The sequence below is a fragment of the Macrobrachium nipponense genome, chromosome 30, assembly GCF_015104395.2.
Source record: "Macrobrachium nipponense isolate FS-2020 chromosome 30, ASM1510439v2, whole genome shotgun sequence".
In the NCBI taxonomy this organism is placed as follows: domain Eukaryota; kingdom Metazoa; phylum Arthropoda; class Malacostraca; order Decapoda; family Palaemonidae; genus Macrobrachium; species Macrobrachium nipponense.
In genome coordinates, this window is record NC_087218.1 from 22,665,698 (window position 1) to 22,681,025 (window position 15,328).

Genomic DNA, 15,328 nt, shown 5'->3' on the forward strand with positions numbered 1-15,328 from the left:
CAGCTGAACCGGTCGTAAGCTTCGAACAAGGGGGTTCGGTAGTTAACTACTTCTCTAGCAGTTGGCGGTCAGCTCGACTGCGAGGAGAGGAGTCACTTTGCTTTCGGCCGCGTTGGTGGATGGACGTGTTGCTCGCCTCTCTGCCTGCTTCGTGTTGTATGCTTTGTTTGCTTCACTGCGTGAAGGCTATTTTCTTTCCCTTTTACTGTGTGTATTTGTGCAAGGATATACATAAGTATGTGTGTGTTTTTGTATACAATACAGTGAATTGTGTGATTTTTGAGATTCGAAATAGAATCCCAAGAGCCGGAGAGACCCCTGGCCCCCCCTATCAGCTGCAGATTGTGCCCTGGTGTGGAGGGCTGTAAGTGTGGGGCCTTTCGATCATCTGTTGAGGTTGATCGTCATGAATTTTGTACTTGGTGTAGAGGGCGGGAATGCTGTCACACCGAGACATGTGATGCTTGTGTGTTTTGGTCGGAGGAGCAGTGGGAGCGCTATGGGGGGAGGAAGAAGCCGCGTAAGCTGGCCAAGGAGTCATCGGATGGTTCTCCATCTCAGCTCCCTCGTATGGCTCCTTCCCCTTCGGGGGAGGTTTCTCGCTGCTCCTCTCTCGATCAGTCGAGCGTGGAAGGGGGGGGGGAAGGGGGGGGGGAGATACCCCAACATCCAGTTGTATTCGGGGTCCTCTGTTTGCTCGGGGTGGGAACTGTCCCCCCACCCCCCGGCGAGGGGAGACCCCCCACTAACTCACCCGACTTTTCCTTCCTCAGATCTGCTTGTCATGGGGGACGATCTCGGACGGGGCTGTACTCGCTGGGGCTGCAAGGGACACCGACAGTTCAGGGGCTGCTGAGTCACCTGGCAAGAGGGGCCATGCCGGTAACGCACGGCCCGACCACCACGACTACCACGACAGTGTCCACACCTGGCTACGCTGCTCCGCCGCACCTGGTGTACACCCAGCACGTAGCGACGATGACTCCTACAGCTGTTGTGCAGGCGCCGCTGCCTGAGGTTATGATGCCCGCTGTGATGCCGCCACCTGGTTTAGCCGCTCTTGCTGCAGCCCCGGACTTCCAGTGTCCCAAGAGCTCTCCCCTGGACCTGCCTCCTGTGCAGAGGATGCCGCTGGTTCCTGCCCCGCCTCCTGTTCCTGAGTATGCTGCCGCTCTAGTTCCGGTACCAGTTCCTGCCAGGTCCCACCCCAGGTCCTTCTGGACAGGTGCAGTCGAGCCCTGTTGCTTCGGCAACTGCCCCGGCTCCGTCCTGGATGGAAGACCTGACGGTGGTGCTGAGTAAGCTGACGAAGAAGAAGAAGAAGAGGAAGGTGTCGTCGTCATCTTCATTGTCTTCTTCGTCATCGTCGTCTGCCGCCGCTTCCCCTTCAACTTTTAAGGCCCCACAGCCGAAGAAGAAGGTTGCATCCTCCCCCCCTAAGAAGGCTCGTCCTGAGACTTATAAGGGTCTGTCCCACTCCGGTGGGACAGTTGGGACTTCCGTCGGTCCTCCTGTTCCTTCGGGAACGGGGCCCATCTCTCCTTCCGCAAGGAAGAAGAAGACGGGGACCGGAGGAGCGCCAGCTAACACCGGCATCTCCTCGCCTGGCGCCAGAGGTTCTGCCTCGGCGCCAGGTACTGTCACGGCCTCTTGTTTGCGAGAGTTACCAAGTGTACGGTCACCTGCGGGTGACCGTACAGCCAAGACCCAGGCATCCGAGTCCGCTTGGCGCCAGGATCCAGTCACGGAGTGGAAGACTGGCTGGGGTCGTTCAGGTGACTCCCCCCAGACCAGCGATCGCTCTCACGGTGATATGCTGGTACCCAGGGTTGACACGACGGTCCCAGACTGGTCGCGGGCTGAGGCGAGGAAGCTGTCCCCTTGGTCACCTGAACCAGCCTCGGCTGGTCCGAGCGGCGTGACGCGCCGTGAGGACAGGCCTCGCTTCCACCGTGACAGCGGACTCTACAGGTCCCCTGACCACCGCTCCTACCGGGACCGGGCGGAGAGGGGGACCACCAGCAGCTCTTCTGATGCTTGGGACCATTGCCGCTGTTCTCGGTCCAGCCGCTCTCCCTGGGAGAGCCGCTCGACCAGGCCTGCAGCTCGATCGCCACCGCTGTTGGTGATCGCCTGCAGCCCCCTCAGCACACCGGTTCTGCCGGTGGGCACTGGGGGAGTGTCAGGTCTTCCTCTCCAATCCCTTCAACTTCCTCGGGCTTCACCGGGAAGAGCGAGGCGATCAGGAGTGCCCCTTGCGATCCAGCCACAACGTCTTACGAACCTGGCACGGTCATGGGACCGACCAGATTGTATGCACAAGTGGCAGGAGGAGACCAGGAGGGGTCTATTGTGGTTCCTCCTGTGGAAGGAGGAGGGTCTCGGGAGGCATTCTCGCTGGACGGGCTTGACGGTCCGTCTCCGCAGGATGCAGTCACTCCTGAGATCCAGAGGTCATTCGTGTAGGTAATTGCGCCGATTCGTCAGCACAGACCTCAGGGAAGGATCGCCGCTCCCTCCTTCTGAGCCCACATTGGGCTTGGAGTTGTTCTGGGGACCTAAGAAAGAACCCAGGACGACGGTGGGTCTGCCGCGATCGGCCTTGGCTGACAGCGTACTGAGCCAAGTGGACGCTCTCGTCTCTGGACAGGAGGGTTCGCTTCAGTCCGTTAGGTCTTCCAAGCTCCTTCCTCCACCTCTGCCACGACAGAGGCACTTCTACGTGCCTTCAGAGGACCCTCTGCTGCCCAAACAGGTTAACCCGGAGCTAGCTAGGCTAACTCCGGGGGTGTCTCTGCAGCAGCTCCTGTCGAAGAACCTCTGGTTCTCGTAGCAAGAGGCACTTGCCTTGGAATCTACTGCAATGGCAGCATTCCAAGCAGTCTCCTGGATCGACCTGTGGTCCCTCACAGTTTCGAAAGCTGCGGTCTCCTTGGGAAACATCACTCCTGAAGGGGACCTGGCTTTTGTGAGACTGCCAGTCTGGAGGTAGGGCCATCTCCTACCTGGCCCACCAGACGGCTAACCTGTGGGCCAACCTGGTTCTCCGGTGTAGAGACGCTGTTCTCACCCAAGTGACCAGGGCGGCTGGGCGTGAGGCGGCCCTGGGTCTTCGCAATGGACCGGTGCGGAGTTCCTCCTCTCTCTTCCCCAGAGAGATGGTGGACGCTGCGGTGGAACAGCGGCGCACTGACGACAGTGACTGTCTCGTCCACCAGGCAGTCTCCAAGGTGGCTGGGCAACCTTGGACGACTGCGGCTAAGCCCAAGAGTTTAGCTAGCGCTTCCTCTGCGGCCAAGATGATCGCCTCGTCGAAGCCAAGAGGAAAGAATCTGCCTTCGATTTCTGCTGTAAGGAGTGATCGCAACCAGCCCTCCTCCCAGTCCTTCCCTCGAGGAGGATCTGGGAAGAAGAAGTCGAAGAGAGGAGGGAAACGCTAGGGACGGCGTTCCCCCTCACCTGCTGCTGGAAGTGGGGGGTTGCCTGGCGAACCATTGGGCAACATGGCAGCGCTACGGTGCGGAGACCTGGATAGTGAAAGTCCTTCGGGAGGGATATGTACTACCCTTCGAGTCTCGGCCACCCCTCACCTCCAACCTGGTCCATCTGCAAACTTACGTTCCTGGCTCGACCAAGGACATGACGCTTCAGCAGGAAGTAGAAGCCATGCTGAGCAAACGTGCTGTGGAGATTGTATGGGATCAGTTGCCGGGCTTCTACAGTCAACTTTTGCTGGTGGAGAAGTCCTCGGGGGGCTGGCGCCCGATGATAGATCTCTCTCCCTTGAACCGATTCGTTCGCCAGACTCGGTTCACGATGGAAACCACGTTCAGTGCTCGATTCCATCAGGGAGAACGACTTCATGCTTTCGGTGGATCTGAAGGACGCGTATTTCCAGATACCCATCCATCAATCCTCCAGGAAGTACCTCCGCTTCATCCTCGATGGGACGGTGTACCAATTTAGGGCACTTTGTTTTGGTGTCTCAACCGCCCCACAGGTGTTCACGCGAGTGTTCATGCTGGTGTCGGCTTGGGCCTACTCGGTAGGGATACGTCTTCTGAGGTATCTCAACGATTGGTTAGTCCTGGTGAGCTCCCGCTCGCAGTTGCTGCAGGACAGAGATCGACTCCTTGAATTCTGCTGCGATCTGGGGATCGTAGTGAATTACGAGAAGTCCGACCTCGAGCCCAAGCAGAGGATGAAGTCCCTGGGCATGCTGATTGACACGGTAGCAGGGCGAATCTTCCCTGCAGATTCGCAGATTCGCAGATCAGCAGGTTCAGGGAGGCAGCAAGACAGTTTCTTTCTCTACAGGAGCAACCAGCTCAGCAGTGGCAGGTCATGATCGGTCGCCTGTCGTCTCTCGAGAAGCTAGTCCCTCACGGGCGTCTTCACCTGCGGTCTCTTCAGTGGAGACTAAAGGCGTGTTGGTCACAGGCAAGAGACCCTCCCTTCTTCCCTGTGTCCCTCACGGAGGAGGTGAGGCAGGACCTAGCCTGGTGGCTGGACGACGGGAACCTCGTAAGAGGAGTGCCTCTTCGCACACCCCCCCAGAGCTGTTGCTGTTCTCAGACGCATCGACCGAGGGATGGGGTGCACACCTGGAGGAGTTGCTGACTGCAGGCGTGTGGGACCATCGCAACAAGCACCTTCACATCAACGTCCTGGAGCTCAAGGCAGCGTTCCTTGATCTCCAAGAGTTCCGGGACTGTCTGGTGGGACACTCGGTGGTGTTGATGAGTGACAACAACACAGTAGTGGCGTACGTCAACAAGCAGGGGGGCCTAGTGTCCTCCCGCTGCACCAGTTGACGTTGCAGGTGCATGAGTGGGCCGTGGCACACTCAGTAGAGCTGTCGGCTTGCTACATTCCAAGCAAGAGGAATGTAGTAGCCGACAAGCTCAGCCGTTGGGATCAGGTGATAAGAACCGAATGGTCCCTTCATCCAGACGTGGCGGAAAGGCTCTTCAACCTGTGGGGGCATCCAGTCGTGGATCTGTTCGCCAACCGGCACAACAGAAAACTGCAGGTTTTCTACTTGGTTGTGCTGGACCCATGGGCAGCTGCAGAGGACGCTCTTCAACATCCGTGGGACAACCTCTTCGTTTACGCCTTTCCCCCGTTCTGTCTGTTTTGCAAAGTGATCAGCAGGGCGCTGATCACTGCGAACCTTCGGATGATCCTGGTGGCACCCAAACGGCGGTACCCGGACCTGCTGGCTCTGCCTGCCGAAGCGCCGAGAGAGATTCCCCCCTGGCACAACCTCCTGTGCCAGCCACACGTATAACGGTACCACTGGTCCGTCGAGTCCCTGTGTCTTCACGGCTGGCTGTTATCCACCATCTCTAGCGAGCGAGAGTCTTTTCTCGCAGCGCAGCAACAGAGATGGCTGGATACCTCAGACAGTCCTCTGCAGCTGTGTTCCAGGGGAAGTGGTCCGTCTTCTGTGGTTGGTGTCGTGGACTGGGTCTCTCTCCTCTCAGAGCCACTTTTCAGCAGGTAGCGGATTTCCTCGTCTTCCTTCGCCGAGAGAAGCTCCTCTCCGTCTCTGCAGTTAAAGGATACAGAGCCGCCCTGGCCCTAGTCCTTAAACTGCGAGGTGTGGATATCTCCTCTTCTTTCGAGATCTCCCTCCTGATGAAGAGCTTCGAGAGGTCTTGCCCATGCAGGGAACTTAGGCCCCCGGGGTGGGATGTGACTCTTGTCCTTAGGAGTTTGACTCGCAGACCCTTCAAGCCACTCCGAGAGTCGTCAGACAGGAATCTGACCCTCAAGACCCTCTTCCTGCTGGCCCTGGCATCGGCAAAGAGAGTAGGGGAACTTCATGGTCTTTCCTTCGACATCAAGCAATCCAGGGGATGGGGATCAGTGACGCTCGATTTCGTCCCGAACTTCGTAGCGAAGACTCAGAATCCTTCAGTCCCTGACGACCGGTTCGAGTCTTTCACGATCCCCTCCCTGAATGATTTCACCGATAATGATGCGGATGAGATGCTGCTTTGTCCTGTGAGGGCGCTACGGCACTATCTGAAGAGAACTCAGCACCTCAGGCCTGAGTGTTGACGCCTCTTCATTAGCACCGGGGTTACCAAGAAAGAAGTTTCCAAGAACACACTTTCTTTCTGGCTGCGTGAGGTGATCAGGAGGGCGTACGACACGGATGGTAGTGACGACACCCGTACCCTTCGTCCGAGAGCCCACGAAGTCAGAGGTATTGGTCCAACCCTTGCGTTTCGCAAGAACTTCTCCCTGACGCAGGTTCTGAAGGCAGGGGTTTGGGCCAACCAGACCACCTTCACTTCATTCTACCTTTGGGATATTACCCACAGGTCCTTGGACACTTTTTCCTTGGGACCCGTGGTGGCTGCTCAACAAGTTGTGTAGTCTACCCAGCACCCGAGCGGACAGAACAGCATCGCATCCTTGTGTGATTGCATGAATGGACGAGTGAAAGAGAGTGTGACTGGCTTCTCTTCCTCCTTCGTTCTTCTCCTTTACCTTTGGGCAGAGGGCTGTGGTCGTCACTACGCTGAACAGGAGGCCAATGCAGGTAAGCTGTATGTAGCCTCCCTCTTATAAATTTGGTCTAGAAGTCTGACCACTGATCCTGCGTTGCACACCCCGATCAGCTGGGCAGAGGCTAGGATCCCTCCCTCTGCTCTTACAACCAGGGAGGGAACCAAGGTACGACGAACACCAGTCTGTTCATAAGACTCAGATTCCACCCACCGAGAAGTGAGTCTTCTATTGTTAAAGGACTGAGGGTTTGTATATGTATCGGAACAAATAACTATTTGTCGGAAATTGTATTTTTCCTAACTATACAAACCTGAGGTCCTTTACATATAGTCCCACCTCATGCCACCCCTCACTCTGCATTTCCTGGGCCTAAAGCAAAGTGACTCCTCTCCTCGCATTCGAGCTGACCGCCAACTGCCGGACCAGTAGTTAACTACCGAACCCCCTTGTTCGAAGCTTACGACCGGTTCAGGTACCGCTAAGTACCTTCCTATTGTTGAAGGACCTAAGGTTTGTATAGTTAGCAAAAATACAATTTCCGACATTGTTATTTTATTACACTTTTTATCAAAAATTATCACAATTCAAAGAAGAAATATGTCTAGGGTAGGCTGTGCCATGCATTACCATTCAACTTTTATTTTGTTTTCAATTTTCTACTGAAGTTTATGTTGCCAGGATAACAATTCATTACTTTATTAATGTTTTAAGTCACGCTGTTGTAAACGAAGTCCAGGAAGATTCTTCCTTTTCCATATTGGCTTTTGTGTCTAAAAATCTTATATCTTTTTCAGGATTGTACCTTGTTTGATGAAGGAATGCATCAATTCAACAATGGTGCCATTTGTCCTTCCAGTTATCCTTTTAGTAGCAGAGAGAGCCACAAAAGAAGAGTTTGTTGAGCACATTCTCCCTCACTTAAAACCCATAATGAAGCTTACTGAACCAATTCAGGTAACTTGGGTCTATTCTGAAGAGTATTTGTAATTATGGAGATAGGTATGTGTTGGGAGTTAATGCATAGGATTGGGGACAAGATAAAGTGTTAAAGTTACTGTAAAGAAAGCGAAGCTAAACTAAAAATGAGGATAGGAGAGAACTAGGTAAGAAGGAGAAAACAGAGTAATATAGACACATATATTCTTACAGTAAAAAGACGTATATTCTTACAGTTAAAAGACATGTATTCTTGCAGTTAAAAGAATTTACACCAGAACACTACTAAGACAAGTAGAAAGGATAAGAGTTGACAAAAATGTTATGAAGATATAAGAGCCAGAGGTCTTAAGATCTGTAGCAAATTAACAAGGCCTTACAGAGCTTAGCTGAATTCTAGTATGTACATATATAGAATTTTTTCATATATTCTTTTTTGATCTGTATTATATATTACTTTTCATTTTGTTGTACAGCACAACATAATTAGGTGCAGTGTAGTATATGTAACACTATTAATTGTTGGTGTTGTAATTTTTGCTTTTGTTGAAATTAACAGATTATGCTCCAGTTGATGCAAAAAATGGAGTTGTTACTTGGTAAGACACCTCCGGATGATGTGCGGAGTGACGTTCTACCATTACTTTATCGAGCGTTAGAGTGTGACACGCAGCAAATTCAGGAACTGTGCTTGAGTGTTATACCATCATGTGCCCAACTTGTAGAGCATCATGCTATGAAAAATGCTCTCCTCCCCAAAGTAAAAAAATTATGCCTTGGAACAGGTTATCTTTCAGTAAGTATGCATTGATTTTTGTAGATTATCCATATTTTTTAATGTTAAGCATTTTTACACTTTAAGTGAATGCACCATATATGGTAAAGTTCATAGTAAGGTATTTTTTTTTTTATCTTTGATTAATTTTGAGAGATGATATAAACTGATAGACTCTTTATGAGGGGGAGATATTTTATGAAAAAGGAACATATTTTTATTTTAGTAAAAATTTTTAGTACAATTATTGTTTTTTAGATTTTTTCTGTGTAAAATTTCTCATATGCAGAAGCTTTAGGTACAATTGTTATAGATGTGGGACAGTGTCATAGTCACAGTGTTTATGTTCTATTACCGAGGCTTGAATTAACACTAAATTATATCAAAATTGTTTTGTTTATGTCCTGTTATAAAGTTGTTTAAATTGCACAGTTTGGTGTACTTTTCTGCTCGCACATAGATATGACAGTAGCTGTCAGACATGAATGAAATCCGTGGACCTTTCTCAACTAAAACGCATATGGGGTAGTCTGGTTACCAGCTAACTGCTTAATTATGTGGTAGCTGTTTAGAACAGGCTAGGGACCTGAACATTACATTTTCATTATAGATGAATCCATTAAAATCTAAAAGGATCTTCAGACCCTCCATTTGTTGAGATCAAAGTTGTACAATAGATTTTGAAATAAAACTGCCCACTATGTAATGAGTTTGGTCAGATAATCTGTACAACCACATGTGTGTGTTTGTCTTTTGCTGTTTACTGTCTATTTGATATCATCCATAATGGTTGAATGGTTGCCTTCCTAAACAAAGCCCAAAGATTGTGAACTTGACAAATAGACTTCTACAGAAGCTAAGGCTTGTGTGTAAAAAGGATAATGTTTATGGCAAGGAAGTTGAAAAGAGAAAAATTTTATATGCATAGTTAATAAGAAATTAGAAATTGCAGTTGTTGCATTCAGCAGTTGATTATTAGAATAAATAAATGCAAAATTGAAAGGTAAAGCATAAATGAGCAAGGATAAGAAGTGCGTCAATGTAGCTTCTTTCGTGGTAACTCAAACATAAAATTATTGAAGTTATGACTGCAGTCACTACGGCATTCACATTGTTTACTTCATAAAAAGGAATTCAAGGGATGGTGGTCACATAAAATTATAACTATGATGTAGTTTTCAACTTTTTTTTTCCCCTTTTAATGCTAGTCTAGTAGTAGTTTTGTATTGATAAAAGATTTAAGAATGTTATCATATCTTAAGATTGTTAATTGTCTTCATTAAAAAATTTTCTAGGTACGTGTTAATTGCCTTGTGTGCGTAGGAAAGATTTTAGAACATCTCGACAAGTGGTTGGTGTTAGATGATGTTTTACCATTTTTAGAACAGATACCATCAAGGGAAGCTCCTGTTATCATGGCCATGATTGGTAAGTACAGAAAATATGGCTTAGCACTGTTTGCTGTCAATGCTAATCTAAGATTTGTTTATCAATTCACTCTTCTGTTGTAAATGTAGATGACTTTAGTAATTTATTTTCTAGTTGAAAAAACTGATTAATTGGTTTCTTTTTATGCGTATCCTGCATAAAGCAGCATGTAGGTAAATTGATCAATTAATTGAACTTTCATTCATATACAGTATGTACTGCTCAGCTGTTTTACAATTACAAAGTTGCTGAAGAGACTGTTTAGCCATAATTTTATTTCCAAACTCTTAAAGCTTGCCAAAGGATTTGATCTTCAGCAAGGTGAAAAGTGAAGTAAGAGATAGGGGAAGAAATTTGACAGTTACGGGTGAAGGGAACAGATTAAAAGTAAAAGGAAAAGCAAATTGGTTAAGGGCCTAAGAGATGCAGCTAAAATTTTTAGTACCATCTACTGAGGGCAGCACAAGAAAGACTGTACTATGTGAATTCCTCTGTGGGGGCATAGACTGTGCTGTAGCTGTTTGAGTAAATATGGTATATACACTCCTCTACTTACGAACTTTCAGAGATACAAACAACGGTGGTTGTAAATTCAATTTTGTTTGAAGCACTCCGGCTGCGACCCGTAAGTTCAAATTTTGTATTGCACACCTCGGCTTAGTTTCAATTTCTGCCACTTACACACCAAACAGCACCGTAGCTGACACCAGTGCGCTGTCCCAGACTCTTAAGCCTACACAAGTGGTTAAGACACCATTTCTAGAGCTCCAATTTATTTGTGTGATTTTGTTAAATAAATATTTATCGCTTCTGTTATCTATCATGGCTAATGGTAAGCACATAGCAAGTGATGATAGTGGCAGTGGTAAAAGTGGCAAGGTATCTCAATGGAAACAAGTGGTGATTATAAGAAATTAGAAAGTGGTGAAAAAAATGGTTGAGGTAGCACACGTAATACAGTCAACCCCTGTATTCGTGTTCTCGAGATTCGTGAACTCGACTATTTGCAGATTTTTCTGTGGAACCTGTCTAAAAATGATTCACAGGAGGACTCGCTCATTTGTGGGTTTTTCCATCAGTGAATATTCACTGATTAGTGTATTTTGATGTTATTTTTATAACTAAATACATTTTTATGATACAAAAGTGGTTTGCTAATTTTCAAAAATTAATATGGATTAATATTAATACTATTAAGTTTATCAAGATTAATTTATATTAAATATAATAAAAATAGTAATTCTCTCTATCTCTCTCTCTTACTGAGATGTATGCTTTTTGTATGATAAGTAAATGGTTCTCTAATTTTCAAATAATATTAATGTAAACAACAGTAATATCATTTCATTAAAGAAAATACTATAGCCAATTAGTAAGATTTTAGTCTATAAATTAAAAAATTATGTAAGAATGAAGAAAGTCCTAATCTTTTAGCATAGCATAGAGACTTGGAGAGAAGGTTGAGGGTGGAGCTGTCACAAATGCCAAGAAACCTGACAGTAAGGGTAGGGGAGAGTTGCAATCGAAGTGTCTCTAATAATTGCTGCCATCTTGGGGGTCAATGGATATATTGAAATTCTCTCTCTCTCTCTCTCTCTCTCTCTCTCTCTCTCTCTCTCTCTCTCTCTCTCTCTTTTGTATGATAAATAAATGATTTACCTGATACACATATAATAAGTGCTAATTTTCAAATACACTGTTATTACAGTATTTATGCATTTCTAAAGTAAGTTATTTAAAAGAATAAAAGAACAGAATTTATCCCTGTCTTTTGCCTTCTAATTTGTGAAGTGTGGGGGAGGTTGGGCCTGTCAGAAATGTCACTATACTTGACAATAAGTGACGGTGGGTCCAAATTGTTGCCAACGCCTGATCATCTCATTTTTATGTCTTCCTTCTTTTATCTCTCTCTCTCTTTCTCTGCCAAAGGGTTGAATGAGAAAAGGATTGATAGATAGACGAATAGATACTTAGTTCAGCCCTCTCTCTCTCTCTCACTCTGGAAAAGCTGTAGAGTAGGGCCCCCTTATTCGCATTCTCCTGATTTGCTGACTCAAATATTTTGCGGATTTCTCTCTGGACCATATCTACCCATTATTCATGGGCAATTTGCCTAACCACGTCATTTTTCTATGAGAAATATCCACAAATTCCTGGGTTTATTTTATCAATTTCATCATAAAATGCATCTTTTGTGATAAAACTATTAAAAAAATCCAGGTTTAAAAATGTTGAGTGGGTTTTTCTTGAGTTTTACCCTACCAAAATAGGCTGTTTTCAGCATTTTATGAGTTCCAACTATTTGCGGATTCTAAACATTTGCGGGGCACCTGGTACGCATCCCCCATGAATATGGGGGGACCACTGTACGTATGACGTATGGTGGAAGGGAAGAAGTGTTGCCTATAGAGGTTTATTTCAATATTTTTATATCGTAAGGCGTTATTCTCTCTCTCTCTCTCTCTCTCTCTCTCTCTCTCTCTCTCTCTCTCTCTCTCTCTCTGTGTTATTGGCTGTATGTATATATATCTAAAGGTAAAATGTTTAAGATGACTTTGAAATGATATTAATAATATCATTTCAAAGATTAATACAGTACATAATAGAATAATAATTTAAGGTATAATTGATGAAGGATGATACTTTAAATATACATCTGGTATTTGAATTTTCTAGATAGGCAGTTATAAGCATTTTTAGAGGAGGTCCTAAGTGTTTGGGGTTTCTAGCTAATTGGGGAGGGCGGCTCTGGTACAGATCCCCAGCAAATATGGTAGGGTTCACTGTATTATACTAATGTATGAATTGCTCAGCTATTGACACAATTTTTAAGAACAAAAACCGAATAGTGGAACATGTGTCAATGCAGTCAATAATTATAAGTAAGAGAAGGGGAGGGTGTTGAAAGACATGGAAAAACTTTTGGGTATCTGGATTGAACACCAGCAACAAAGATGTGTACCGCTTAGCCTCATGCTCATTCAGGAAAATGCTGAAAGTGTTTTTGATGAAAAGCCTTTTCGATGAATTGAAGGCTAAGGCTGGTGAAAGTGCTGAAGATGAAGCATTTGCTGCAAGCCATGGGTTGTTTAATAGTTTAAAAAAATGCGCTAACTTGCATCACGTCCATTAGCGGTGAGTCAGTGAGCGCCGACAAAGCAGCAGCCAAAAAATTTTCCAAAATTCTCAAGGAAATCACTTATAAGGAAGGGTATACCTCTCAGCAAATTTTTGATATTGTTGAGATAGGCCTTTTCTGGAAAAAACGGCCAGAAAAAACAGGTCAGCTGTGAAAAGATGCAGCCACTATTTAAGGTGGCAAAAGATAGGCTAACTTTACTGCTGGGTGGCAATGCATTGGGAGACTTGAAGATAAAACCACTGTTAGTGTTCTGTGCTGCAAATCCACAGACACTCAAAACATTACAAAAAGCTCTCTACCCATAATCGAGATGTCCAATAGCAAGGCCTGGTTTACTCTTGCTATATTTGAAAACTGGTTTTTTCATCACTTTGTTCCCGAAGTTAGGCTGTACTGCCCTGAGAATGGGATTCCTTTCAAGATTCTCTTAATCTTGGATAATGCCCCTGGTCACCCACTGCACTTCCATCTGGGTGTTGAGATTGTTTATTTACCCCCTAACACAACTTCTCGTTCAGTCAAAGGATCAGGGCGTAATAGCAAATTTCAAGAAATATTACACTTGCCACTCTATTATATTAGGCAAGCATTAAAGGAGGCAAATGACTCAGATGTGACCCTACCTGATTTCTGGAAGGGTTACATTTACAGTTGTGTAAAGAATTTTGATGCTGCATTGCATGAGATTAGTAATATAAACATGAATGGAGCTTGGTAGGCCTCATATCCACAATTTGTAAATGACTTCAGAGGGTTTAACCCTTAGTGGACGGGTAGACAGGGTACCATCATATGAGTATCAGTATAACAGGTTTTAAGTGGTGGACAGGCTATCTCATGTTGAGTACTATCAATATTACGCACTATACGATTTGGCTGAATTGAGTTGGAGAGTTTCCATCTCTTCTTTGCCCATAAATGACTTGTGGCAACTGTACACTCAGCTCTCAGCTCAGCCAAGGGGAAATGTCTTGTTCTTCTCTCGCCCTTGACGTCTTTTTATTTATGTGCTCATAAATGTTGGTTTTATTTCTTATCTTTTATGATATGATGTCAGTTATAATTGTAATTTTACAAAGAAATATATTAGAAAAACATCTATACGTACCTCCAAAAAAGTTACTGCATCTCCCGATCTCGGTAAATTTACAACAAATATAATTAGAATTTGTCACTGATTTTAGTTCTTATCTGTCGTGATATTATGTGAACTGTAATTATAATTTTAGAAAAAAAACTAAATTATTAGAAATATGTATAACTTGGAAAATGTATGAGTGTCTTGTAGGAGGGGCCCCATAAAGGGTTGTAAATAGTCACTTTCACCTTCCCGTGGAAGGTAGGAAAAAACTTTGTTCAAATTTTTTTCTTACACCATGTGCATTTGCATATCTTTCTCTTTCTATTGAAGTGTTTTTTTTCCTAAATTGGCCAACCATAAAGTTTGCCCCATCTGTGGGTGTTCATGATACCTATTTAGCCTGTATTTTAAAGGTTAATAAAGAAGAGGAGGCAAGGGGAATCCTTGACAATTTTGTTGACATACATGAAAGTTACAGCTTGACGTAGGGGAAGGGATCTTTGAAGAACTGTTGGAGAGTCATTCAGAGGAGTAGATGAATGAGGATTGGATGGAACTGGAAGAAATGCAAAAAACAGAAAAACACAAATATGAAGAAGAACTTGTTCCATTAAGGAAGTTTAAAACAAAATTGATGGCTGAGGGCTTTTCTCTTAATAGAAAAAGTGTTTACTATATTTGAGAACCAGGACTGGAATGTTGAGAGATTCTCAAAATTAGCAACAACAATAAATGATGCTATCCATTGTTATAGTATTATGTATATACGATGAAAAGAAAAGATAAACAAAGCAAACTTCCTTAGACAAATTCTTTTAACTAGTTCCTTCAACCTCAAGAGCCTCCCCACTTCCATTGACTTCATCCTCCCCAAATGAAGAAGAAAGTGATTCAAAAATCTTTGCCGAAGCCATCCTTCCTGGAGAAAGTGATGCAGAAGAAATCCTCCCTGAAGAAGAAGTCGACACCTGTCACCCCTGTAATTCCACAACTCCTCTTCCCATTTCCTCTGATTATCAGTCAGTTTTATAAATTTAATGATTATTAGTATTTTTTTTTATTTTCTGGGTTAGTGAAGTAGGTATACTATGCATTAACGTTGTTGTTGTGACGTCATAAGACGCCCTGAAGAAGGGAGTCAGGAGAATAGGGGGGCTGGCGGGAAGTGACCATTAAGCAGTGGTGGCGTAAGCTTGAGGGCTGTCTCGTTTGTGGTTTGTTGGTCATTTTGTAAGTCTATCTTTTGTTTGTTGTGGTCATGAGCTGGACTGGACAAATATTGCAATGGGAACAGGTGTGTAAACTGTGTAATTGTTACATTTTGGTCAGGCTGGGAGTTTATTCACCATCATCCATCTCATGAAACCTACAACACCAGTTTCAAAGGTAAGAAAAAACTTTATTTACTCTATTATGGATTATCAGAATTTGTTTAATGTTAGGT

General features: G+C 45.2%; 1 protein-coding gene across 3 annotated transcripts in view; it reads left to right on the top strand.

Moving 5' to 3' along the window:
* Nucleotides 1–15,328, top strand: part of LOC135202372 (SCY1-like protein 2) — a 152,502-nt gene that overhangs the window by 77,958 nt on the left and 59,216 nt on the right. For all 3 annotated transcript variants that reach the window (XM_064231733.1, XM_064231732.1, XM_064231734.1), the window contains 3 exons: nt 7,317–7,476; nt 8,018–8,254; nt 9,529–9,661. In XM_064231733.1, the coding sequence (XP_064087803.1) occupies nt 7,317–7,476; nt 8,018–8,254; nt 9,529–9,661 (530 nt within the window). The remainder of the gene's footprint in view (nt 1–7,316; nt 7,477–8,017; nt 8,255–9,528; nt 9,662–15,328) is intronic.